This window comes from Sylvia atricapilla, chromosome 1 (assembly GCF_009819655.1).
Source record: "Sylvia atricapilla isolate bSylAtr1 chromosome 1, bSylAtr1.pri, whole genome shotgun sequence".
In the NCBI taxonomy this organism is placed as follows: Eukaryota; Metazoa; Chordata; class Aves; order Passeriformes; family Sylviidae; genus Sylvia; species Sylvia atricapilla.
In genome coordinates this window covers 65,236,811-65,249,397 of record NC_089140.1, presented here as the reverse complement: position 1 = coordinate 65,249,397, position 12,587 = coordinate 65,236,811, and the positions used below count along the sequence as shown (strand labels likewise).

General features: G+C 40.8%; 1 protein-coding gene across 1 annotated transcript in view; it reads right to left on the bottom strand.

Annotated features, from left to right (window-relative positions):
* ELOVL2 (ELOVL fatty acid elongase 2) overlaps positions 1–12,587 on the bottom strand; it is a 51,060-nt gene that overhangs the window by 23,597 nt on the left and 14,876 nt on the right. Inside the window, exon 2 of the mRNA XM_066324770.1 lies at positions 3,137–3,200. Coding sequence (XP_066180867.1) covers positions 3,137–3,200 — 64 coding nt within the window. The remainder of the gene's footprint in view (positions 1–3,136; positions 3,201–12,587) is intronic.

Below are 12,587 nucleotides of genomic sequence, written 5' to 3'. Positions count from 1 at the left end.
CCACAAGCATGTGGGCTGATCCACACAAAAGCAGAACTCGTGTGCTTTTTCAGGTCAGCATGTCAAGTATTTTTAAATTCTATAGTATTCCAGTTTCAAGAGAAATTGTTAAAACATGTACCCTTCCTGAATATTTCCCACCACGACCTCAATACCTTGAAGAGTAGGACAGTTTCTGGCAGAAAGTGGTTTATAAAGGGCAGCCAAGGAATGTGACTGCTTTGTTTCCACTTCCACTTATCCTTGAATGACAAGCAGAGGGAGGTTTTTATGTGTCAAGAGGGGGGAGGAAAGGGAATGTATTCCAAAAGAAGTTATCAGAAGAATGAGAGATGAAAAGCATTTCTGTTGACTGACAGTTAAATCTCCGTGTTCAAGTACTATAAAGTTACACTGTCAATAGGAGAAAGGATTATTTTTACAGTATTGAACTTGCACAGCATCTGAAATTGAGACCAGAGCAGTGAATAAAGTCCCAGTGGGAAAGCGCTGGATTACAGCAGGGGAAGGAGCAGGCGCCCACAAGCTCTGATCGCTCTGTGAATAAGCTCATTCACGGTCACTGGCCATGGTGTGCCAAACCCTTGGGGTGAAATCCTGGCTCCTCTTAAGTGAGTGGCAGGCCTCCCAGGCTCTTTAAACGTATCAGGCTTTTATCAATGAGGTTTAGAAACATTTTGATTCAAGTTTCTGTATAGCTTTGGCCAACCAGTATCTGAGTAGATTCAGTCCTTTTTAAGGTGCAGAGGGTAGACTGGTTTGCCCCAGAGCCTTAACTGATCATAGTCTATTAAGGAAAAGTGCTTTTTAATTTATCATAACTTTAACAAAATACATCTCTTCTTGACCACCTCTGGTTTTTGCACAGGTAAAACAAACAACCAGTTAAGTAGATTTGCTCCTGCATTTCAGTATTACTTAGTTTTGCATAGGACCAAACAACACTCTGCAGATGAAGGGTTACCCTGGAAAAATTATGTCTCACAGAAGAAAATTGCTATTTCAGTTGTTCTCAATTTGCCTTGAGCATAAGAATAATATGGACCAACACCAAACTGTAAGACCACCCCTTACTAAGAGACAAAACCAACGGGCACGTATATGGCTGCTGTTCCCTGATCCAAAGGACTTGCTCTGCTAGTTCAAAAGCAAACACGGAGGTGAAGTTGTCTACAAAGCCCAGCTGATAGCAGCGAATGAAGGAACAAAATACACAGATATTTATAAATCAAGTTCAGCTCTCAGATAGTCTGTCCCTCATTCCAGTCAGGCAGTGTTAAACCTGGTGCTCCCAGTGTGACAGAGATTGCCTCTGGGAGCTAGAGCGTGGCTGTCTGACTCTTCTAGTACCCTCAGACACAACTGGTAATGATGACAAAGACCTGCACAGGGACACAAGTATTTCAGGAGTTACTACTTAAAATATAAACAAGAACTAGGGGATTGGTTTTTAAAATAATAGAGTGCTGTTATCTATCCTTTTAATCCATCTTGCTGCTGAATGAAGTGTGTACTGTGGATAAAAATCAGTAGAGAGAAAGAAGAGGAATGGTTTGTGGGTTTAGATGTTTCGGGAAGCTCTCAAATTCATTAGATATTCATCTGTGGGGTCATTCAATTTAAAACTGATTGCAGTTTTATGTGAATCATTTATGTGAATTATTTATGTGGATAAACACACACTGGAGGGAGATATGCTATTCAGGAAATGTATGATACTGTGTCATTATACCACCAGTTAAATTAAAGATCAGGGTGCAGAGGCATGGACAAACAAAGCAATCTTCACCACTGATGTCTGGAGAAGGATGGTGATGTACTTGGCAAGATATACAAATAATACTTGTTTAATTGAAGGGCTTTCTAAAAGCCCAAAGGGATCTCTGTGCTATTCAGAATTGGACAAACTATAGCTTATTCCTTCAGACAATTTATCTGGACCAACAAGGAAAGAGGAATGAAAGAGAATATCATGTCCAATTGGAAAAAAACCAAAACAAAACACCAAAACACCAGAAAGTAGTGCTTTTATTCTTCTGATCACATTTCTTTGTTAATATTAAAATATTCTATTGTAGAAGCCATTAGTAAAACCTATTCTGCTTTAACCACTTCTGCTGCAATTTCCAAGCCAATGTTTCTTTACTGGAAATCTTTCTTTCAAACTTCACATCTACTGCAGACATGACAGAAAAGATTTTGTAGCCAGCCAGCTAAGAAAAATTAGAATTTCTTGTGTTTAAGAACACTACATCTTTCCCTTTTCCTTCCAATCAAGCAAGAACTGTTTCTGTGACATGGAGAACATTACTGGAACAAATTGGGAATCCATAATCATGCATCCATCCCCATAAGCAGCAGTTCTGGATTTAACCACGGGTAAAAGTTTGCAAGGTAATTCCTGAAGTTAAACCCAGCCCTACCAACAGCAAGGTGGCCTTGCAGTGGCCTACTCTGAGGACTGTGTCCTGGCTAAGCTGCCATAACACTTTCTTGTATTTGCTTGGCTCTCTTAGTCCTGACTTTGATGCTTCATCCTCACCTGAAGTCCTATTTTAGGGTGGTTTTTTTTTACTTACTTCGGGTTTTTTTTTTTTTTTTTACTTACTTGTTTCATCCTCAGAAAGCATGAGGCACTTCCAACCTACAATTATTTAAGTTATTCTTGTCCAAAATGTTCCAGAAAACAATAATATGAAATCAAAAGATGCATCTGTTCTCCCACCCAATCTATCAGTTTATACAAATTTTGAACGTGATCCTGCAGGTTGCTTATGCTCCAAGCATCCTTCTGAATTAGGCAATTTAATTAGTAGCTGGACCAAACAAACTGGGTTATGAATGACAATCAGTCCCAAAACAGATCTTCCACTTTGAGAAAGATCCAGGCTTTCAGGCTTTTTGTTCCACATTAGGATGCAAAACTGAATTTCTCTGATATTCTCAGAAACAAAGAAAACACAAATCATTGCATTGATAGATTTGCTACAGTAATGGTGTCTTTCTGATAATACTGTGATTCTGCCTAGTTTACACTTTTCAATAAGAAGTTACTCAGGAAATTTATTAGAAGTTTTTTGGGTGGTAACCTCTAGAAGTATTATTTCCTTAAAGGGCTGTAAGTGGAGCAGCTTACCTCGAGGTCCAAACATATAGTCCACAAATGCATTTATTTCCCGGTCAAAAGCTTTCAGGGTCTCCTAAAGAAAATGTAGAAAAGGACATGTGATTATGGTTTTAAAAAACCTCCAATAAACTTGTAAAATGCTTGTCATGCACAAGTATTTCCAAAGTATGCAACATCGTGTATACTGAACAAACCCCAAACTGCTTTAAAAATTAATTTAGGGCAGATTGTGGTCTAGATAACAATACAGGAAACTGGAAACTGCCCAAACCAGAACTCTTTAGGAAGGCAAATTAGGGTTTATGAAAATCAGCAAGTATCACAGTAAATCCATCTGTGATTGGTGTAGTTTTCACTCTGATAAAGATGCTTCTTTGTTTTTATTATGTTTCCTCAACTGAGTATCTCAATGCTTTACACTTAAAGAAGGAAATCTTTAAGTGATTTAAGTGAAGGTGAACTGACAGATTTCTCTAAACCAGGCCCCAAGTTCCTATTAAAGCAAGCCTACAGAAGAACCCAGAGATCCAGTAATGAGATTCAGGCCATGTAGGGTGGCAGAAAGAGGCAGGTTATTTTATAGAGACATTGTGTTTTGAGGTCTTGGTCAATGAAGCTGTTAAACTGGCAGATTTAGCAAATTTGTGTCTGTTTTTTGACTGAGTCGGGAGCTGAGCCATGACCTATACAGTCCTTCCCCCAACTGGATGTGGTGATCTCTTCCCAGACTCCAGCTCTGGCCAGTGGCTTCCTGCATGCCTGTGCCTGAACAACTCCTTGCCACAACCTGAGGTCAGCCAGGTTCCTCTCTCTTCTTCCCAACAGTGTCCTACTGTGCTCAGTGAATTAATTTCAGCACTGAGCAAATGCAGCCAGGCTGAGGAGAGAGACACAGAGTGGCGCTGAGCCTCTCTGCAGGGCAGGAGCTGCTGTGGGTGCATTTGAATGCCAAATGTCTCCACATCAGCCTGGACTGCAGCCACCACTGGCAGATCCGCCTTATGAAGAACCATGTTTGCACACTGGAAGGTCCAGCCCTGGCCTCTCCATTCCTTTACTGGGACTGGGTTGTGATCTGGGCAGGGACAAGCTCATGCCACTTCTAAGCCCCTTCCTTGTGTTTCTTCTGCTCCTGATTTTGGTCGCCAGATTGATCAAAGTGGACAGATTTTGTGTGAACATGTGGTAATGACAGGTTCTTTTGGCACCTTAGGCTACAAACCTCTGTCTCTCCAAGATGCTGCTGCATTTGTATTTTCTTGGAGAAAAACCCAACAAAAACCCCAAAACTAAAATAATATTATTTTCTAAAAAAAAAATTATTGCTCAAAAGGATTCATGATACAAAAAGGTTTCTCATACTTTACAGCACTGAGGAAATGAAACTAGCTTTTAGGACAGTGTCCTGGCTACAGCCCATAAAGAAAGGCATTTTCTGTATTTCAGACAATTACTTTAGCAGCCTAATGATGGCTTCTCTCACAGGAGGTGATTCGATATCCAGGTGTGGGACCTGTGCAAAAATCTGCTTCCATTTTTATCTCCTTGAGTAGTTCCCTTATTATTTCATGACAATTGATACTCCCTTTTGGGAAATGGCACACTGCTGTTTGTCTGTGATGTGCCCACCTGCTGTATTAATTCGAAGCAGACCTACTCCTGTGCTTAATGGTTTTGTGGTTAGACTTAACAGACTGCTTTGGAAAAAATACTGCAATGGATTTGAGTGACTTGTAGAAACGAGCATGCAAAGTTATTTGCTTTCACACTTACATTACATAAACAAATTTTACATGTCCAGAACAAAGTAAAACACCATGCACATTCCTTTTATAATAAAATCCTGCAGACAAACCTATTCTCAACTGCATTGAAATGGAAATCAGGTACTGAATGCTTCTAACGGTTAGATGGAGAAACAGGAATTGTAGAATATTAAGAAGAAAGACCAAAATAAAAGTATCATAGAATTGTTTAGGTTGGAAAAGACCTTTAAGGCATCAAGTCCAACTGTAAACCCAGCTCTGCCAACTCCACCACTAGACCATGTTCCTGAGTCCACATCTACACACCCTTTAAATATCTCCAGGGATAGTGATAAAATCACTTCTCTGGTCAGACTGTTCCAGAGAAGAGTGGAACAAAAATTTCTTCTTGAGTGAAGAAATTTTTCCTAACACCTAATCTAAACCTCCCCTGGCACTCCTCGAGGCCACTTTTTCCTGTCCTGTCACTTGTTATCTGGGAGAAGAGGCTGACCCCCACCTGGCTACAGCCTTCTTTCAGCCAGTTGTACAGAGTGATAAGGTACACCTGAGCCTCCTTTTCTCCAGGCTAAACACCCCCAGCTCCCACAGCTACTCCTTATAGGACTTGTGCTCCAGACCCTTCACTAGCTCTGTTCCCCTTCTCTGGACATGCTCCAGCATCTCAGTGTTGTTCTTGTGTTGAGGGGCCCAAAACTGAACACAGATTTGAGGTGTGACCTCACCAGTGCTGGGTAGTGGGGGAGGATCATAGCCCTGGTGCTGCTGGCCACACTGGTTGCTGATACAGGCCAGGATGCCACTGGCCTTCCTGGCCACCTGGGCACACTGTTACCTTGAATTCCACTGACTCTCAACTGGTCTAGGTCCCTTTCCATAGGGCAGCTTTCCAGACTCTGCCCCAAGCCTGTAACGCTGCATGGGCTTTGCTGGACATCACACCACTGGCCTCAGCCCATCCATTCAGCCTGCCCAGATCCTTCTGCAGAGCCTTCCCACCTTCCAGCAGATCAACACTCCTGCCCAACACAGGTTACTGTTTTCATTGATCCAACTTGCAACCTCTTACACCTGGTTAGGATGAGCAGACAGCATGCTGAGTAGATGAGCCAGTCTGAAATTAAATCTACCTCCTCCTATGAGTGTGTTTAAATGACACAGTGAGGACTTGTGCCAGCTGACAACCTTGTTCCCATCTATCTTAATTAGCACTATGGAAATTTAGTGCCTGCTTTGCCTTCATTGGTAATCTGAGAGTAGAACTTTTTCTAGGAGGTGCAGCAGAGAAACAAATATTCTTAAGAATGTCCCAGCCTTTGCCTTTCTTTCAACATTGTACAGCTTATTTTAGTTTACAGGAAGAGAAATAAGAGATTTACAAGATATAGATTTGTAAAACTGTTTTAGAAAATATATTTGTGTATATACCTAAACCTAGTAGTAATAGTTGGGGAAAAAAATGTCTTACTTAAAAAAGGTAGGTAATTTTGTGTGACTAGTCTTGACACCTTCCTGTCAACACTGCTACAAGAGACTACACTGTATTTCTGGGTTTTAGAACACGTCCTTAATAGTAACTCTGGCAGATTAGATGCAAATGTCTTGCTCAACATGATCTGTCACATTTCTAAAGAAAAGCAAATAAAACCGGTCTGAACAAAGCCACGTGCTCACTTCTCTCTGGCAAATCACTGAAATAGCCTTTATCAACAAAGGTATTTGGGTTACAAGGCTAAAGATTAACATGTTGGTTCTTCTTTTGTATAGGACATTGCTCGGAGTATTAGCAATGTATATTCCTTGGCAGGATTTTTGACAGATTTGTGGAAGATCTATTTACCTAAACCTTTTGAAAAGACAGTAGGTTACCTGAGCAAATCAAATCACCCAAATGGAAAGATCTGGAGAGACCATAAAGTCAATGATGATAAAGCAACAGAGATCTCTCTGATGAGATTTTTCAGTATTTTTGCACAGAAATGCAAATAAGTAGCACAATGCACAAAAGTGAATTAGTTTTCATGCCCTTGCACCTAAAATACAATTTCAAAGTCACCGGGCATGTAAAAAAAATAATTTATTGTTATACATCTATATATCTTTGTAAGTGTTGGTTTTTATTGAGAGATCAATATCTACTGGTTTTCTAGTAGTTTTAGTAAAAGTAGAATAAGCTATGTAAAAATTAGATAAATGCTATCTAAACAGTGCAGACATCAAAATAACTTTGATTGTCAAAATGCCAATGATCTGTCATTAGGCATTATTTATTGCCCACTGGAAACACTGCCTCTAGTGATTTAGATTTCTCTATAAACCAGGCCATCCAACAGAAACACAAAAAAACCCTCTGAAATAAACTTCTTACAGATGAGTAAACTGCATTCAATTTTACTGGTGCTATCTGGAAACCTTTTGTATTACTGTTGGTTTGTTTTGGTTTTTTTTAATTCAAAAGCCTTGAGTGTCATGCAGGGCCTCAAAAATCAGAGATAATTACTTTTTTCTTCTTACACAGCTACACAAAAATTACAATACTATGTACAAAACAAGGTCTCATTTCAGACTCCAAAGAAAAAGTGGAAATGGGTGCCAGCCTCTGCTTTCTGATACAGCCCCTGGAAGTTACAATGATATTTTAAACTACCTTGATTGAAACTACATACATGATTTTTATTATTTAAATGGCAATTTTTCCTGGATTCCCTGAAGCGTTCTGCTCTGTACACAGTCAGTGTCTGAGAGGTACTGGAATGAATCCAAATTTAGCAGCATGTTTAAAGAAACTGATCTTAGATGCTACTATGCATATATTTAAATATACCAAATATTAAAGAAGATTTTGTAAATGGTAGCGTTGGCTCTAGAATGGCTGAAATAGTGGATGAAATGAAGCAAAGTTGAGTCTAACTCAGAACTGCTTACAGATAAAATGTTTAGCTTTTTATTACTTGAAGCATTTAAAATTACTCTTGAACAAAGATGTACAATGAGGGACAATTTTGCATCACAGATTGCTTCAGACAGCCATCTAGGGTTTTGTCATCTTCACCTTCTATGATTTGTGTGTTCTGTCTGTAGGGGAAACGTGTTAAAAATCTCATTTTTTAAAAGAAAGCACTTAGTTAAGGATTTATATGTGAAGTGCAGAGAAAGTTGAAGCTGAAGGCAGAAAGGTGAGCCAGATGTTGATATGAATTGTGTCTTATAAGGGAGTTATTCAATGAAATTGGGAGGCAGGACATCCAGGAGCTGGTAATAAACTGCTGCTTTTTTCTAAGTTATGCTTAATATATGGATCTCACTGCTAGATAATCTCACTGAGACCAGAAACAAGCTGGAGTGAGCTCATGAGAGAAACACAATTAGCTGGGGCATGAGACTACTGATATGCCCCTTGGATGTACTGGAAGGGAAAAAAAATAGCTAGAAGTGACATTATCTTAGATCTTCTCTGTTAGCATTTTAGATTAATCATTTGAAGAGACAGAAACTGGAGTCCTACCATACATGACATGGTAATTTCTGCGTCCTACATGCTGGGACATTCTTTCCACTCCAGTGGCCGACCAGGATTAGGGGCCATTAGCAGAGTGGTGCAGCAGAACCCCTAGAAGAAGCACATCCCTCTGTAGTAGCCTGGCCTGGCTAAAGGCTCTTTTGCCAACAAAGATGGATCCATAGGAGATGTTTTTGCTTCTGCAGCAATCTCACTGCCTGAATCCCTCCATGTCTCCTTCAAAGGCAGGTAATTTGGTGTGACAGAAGTGACTGAAGCCAGGGGAAGTGAGGGAAATCCTGCTGCTGGTCTGGGTCTGTAAAGGTATATAATACATGGACAACATTTGGTGATGCTCCCATTTTGCAGAAAATAGCCAAGAATAGCTAAGAAAAGAACCACATGTGAACCGCTCCATCTAAATATATAGTCATTCTCTTAGAATTCCAAGGAAAGAGAGAGATGTATCTTTGTTTTGGAAATGCAAGCTGTGTAATACATTTTAATGTAATGCAAAAATCTCTGAAAAATATGGTATGGTGGGAAAAAAAATAAACAAAAGAAGGTTGTTCCAGCTTTAGCACAGAAAATAAAAAAATGAATGGTCTTTGTATGTTTCTTTTCTCTTCCTATTTCTTCTAAAGGCTTTCACATTAAAATATAAGCACTCCAAGAAACAAAGATGTTGTTACTGTGGTCAGTAAATTATTTAAAAAACTTCAAGAGCATCTTTGAAAGTAGCATAGATTAGCATTGTCTATGTTTGAGAAACATACAATATTTCTAAAAGGTCTTAGTGCAAGCCATGGCCAGTCTGAAAAGTTTTATTTGATTTTCAGTGGTTTTCAACCAGATCATATTTTACTCCTATTAATTTTTCATACTATGCAAGATACGATTCATTCCACTGCTTGCATGCATACGTGCAAATGTCTGGATATTTTCCCAGTTGATATTACCAAATTCAGCACTTTTTCTGACACTGTATTGCAGTTGAGGGTTATTTTTTTTTGCATGTGTTTGGAAATGACTGACTGGAGGCTGGCAGCTTAGGTGAGGCTGGGAGCTTGCAGGTCTGCAATTGGTGGGGGAACTGATTCGTCAAATACATTGGTTTTCTCTGGAGGGAATTGAGAACAGCTGTTTGAACAGGGATTACGGCCAGAAGTGCTGAACACCTTCTCTTGTGCTGGCTTAGTCACTGAAGAGAAGGCTGAGCTGATGATGGTGTTACTGAGGATGTAAAGATAGCTGCAAGGAAGGTAGCTGCAAAGGGAAGGCAGGCATATGGGTTGTCCCTGAGTAGCTGCTCAGGTTACACCACCTGGAAGAAAATGCAGGTTTTGGGGAATTCCTCAACAAGAAGACTGGCTAGGCCGTTTCTGATATAAAAAATGGGCGGATGTGAAGATTGGTAAACATGGAAAGACAAAGCTAAATGTATCAAGAGGTTGTATCTGGCATTTGAGCCGTCTAGGTGGTTTGACTTCAGATTCTCTTAATTTCTTGCTGCCCAGAGAAATGTTACCACAGGGCTTAGCAGTGCCTGAAGTGAAGCAGAAAGCTGCCAGTAGTATTTGCATCAAAGCTGAAGCAGAATATTTGACTCCCTAAATTATCAAGAGCATGCTAAAAGATGCTCCTTACAGCAGCAAACCGAATTTAATTTCATCTTCAATTTTAGTTCTGTGTTCTCTCTACTCAAACAGATCTCTCTTGAAAGAGTTGAATCATCCAAGATGTCTGAGGTGTAGTGTTGTGGTGTGTGATGCTGAGGAGTCTTGATGAGCTCTGTGGCTCCCAAGGGAGATGTGTAACGTCCTTTTTCAAGGCACAAGACCTGGGTACCCAGCTCCCTGCACTGTGGAGATGGATGGGCTTGGAGAGGGTGCAGGAGCTCCTTTTCTGGAGGGTGGTAACTAAGCAGCTTCCCTCTGATTGCCAGTGGCTGTTTCTGGAGCTGGGTACCTACACAAGATTTGCCCTTGCAAACACAGGCAAGATAAGAAAGCAGTACCTGGATACATGCAGCAGCCAACATGCCAGGTGTGACTGCTCAGTGTTCACACCTGCTCTCTGTTTAATCTGTCAGTCGACCTTCAGCTTGCTTTCTAAATCTACCCTGAGCCTCGGACTAGCAGTTAACTCTGGAATTTATTTTTCTGCAAGTACAGCTCTTGTCTCCCTACAGAAGATTTAAGTATGTGCCACAGCAGGGACTAGAATCCAGATGCTGAGATTAATTATTTCAGTTCCAAGTTTTCCCTTCTCTTTGATGGTGGTGATGGCTGACTACTCATCAGCCACATCAGGGGGATGTGCCACCCCAAAAGTTAAGAAAGTCATAAAGAGATGTCAGATAGGAGTTCAAGTTAGGTAAAAGAGTAGTTTGACTGTAAAGATAGGCAGGGACCTTCCACTAGACCAAGCTGCTGAAAGAAGAAATCTTTCCTCTTGATAATATGCCTCTGCTGTTTGGGGAGTTTGAAATTGATCTTTTGGCAAGCAGGCACCTAAGCCAAGTTTCCATGCAGATTCCATGTGTCTCTGGTGAATAATGTGTGGAAACAGCAACAATAATGCCACCTTTATGCAGTTCCGTTTGTGCCAATGGTACTTTTTGAAGGTGTTTCCACATCCAAACCAGATTAGAACATTAGGAATAGGAACCGTGGACCAAGCAAACATCCCCTGTCATTGCCCACAGTGGAGAAACAGCAGTCAAACCAACAGCTCCCACAGGCAGATAACAACTACCACTAAAAAGAACAAGGCCAGAAGGGACTTGGCACAGACCTCCCCTGACTTAATTCCCATCTTCTGCTAAAGCAGCTGGTGGCAGAAAGCCAACCCCATCCTCCAGTATCTGTTCCTGTGTTATCTTTCCTTCTGGTGAAAGGGAAGCAGATGACTTTGCGGCCTGAAAGTTGAGAAACTTCCACGCTTTCCTCCGTTAACAGAGTGTGAGTTTGGGTGGCCTCCACATGAGTCAGAGCACACAGCTCTCTTAACAACCCCTCCTTAGGCATCTTATGGCTCTCTGAGTATTATTCACAGAGAGCTTTAAGAGAAACAGTGGCCTACTAAAAGCAGAGCCTTTGCCTTGCTGCTGACGTGGCACTTGCGGGTACAAATTGTGGGTACAAGTGTTCCTCACCCTGAGGAAGCAGGTCTTTCTGAGCTCGCTCACTGCCCCTGAAACTGCAAGCAAGCTCTGCTTCAGCGCTCTGAGCTGCAGGCCAGGCTTTAGCTGGTCACCTTGGAATGGCAGAGTGGCCCAAGGAGACCTGCTATGCTTGGTCTGTCCCAAAACACGCCTGCACCCCATCTTGCTTGTGGCTGTAACCACAGTGAAGGAGCACGCCCCACACCAGCTGTAATCCCTCTCAACTACAGCTGCAGTATCCACCTTCACTGCTGAATTTTTTCTTGGTTTTTTTTTTTTTTTTTTTTTTTTACAGGTGTGAATCTACAGACAACTCTTCCTGCTGCTGCATCTCTGGAACAACAGCTTAGGGATTGGTAAAATTATCTCACACACAGTGGAAAAAGCAATGGATGATAACCCAATGCAATGAAAAGAAAATTAAATTTACTTTTGGATCTCCTAACATTCACCTTTCTAAAAAATTGTGATACAAAAGGAAGATCAAACTGTAAAAGCTTTGCATTTGTGTTTTCATTCTCTCTTCCTAGCTAACAAAAAATAGCCTGCTTTCTATTTTTTCCTTGTTCCTCCAAAAGACTAGGTTTTAACTCATGATACTGAGGTATCACAAAGAGAGCTCTTATGGCTCTCTGAAAATGCCAGATTTTAGCTGTAGTGAAGTAGAAAGGCAAGTTCTGCCTCATACTGACAAATTTATAATAATGCATGATGAAAGCCCAAAGCCCAGCATGTATTGCTTTAGTGCAGTTACATTTGAGAAGTGAGTTGTGCAATACTTTACTTGGTGTAAAACTCCTGAAAATGGATTGCCTGGCTTTGGGGATTGCTGCCAAAAGCAGGCACTTTGCAAGAATATCAGTTCTGTGTGACAGGCCTTTACAACCAGAAGATGCTGGAGGAAGAGTTTTCTCTCAAACCTGATCAGTTGTGCATTGATGGTTGATTGGAAATAAGAGTTTGAGCTGTTTGCAGCTGGGGAGCCAACATACTCCAAACTTTTCACTTCTGATTAAAGGCCACTAATAT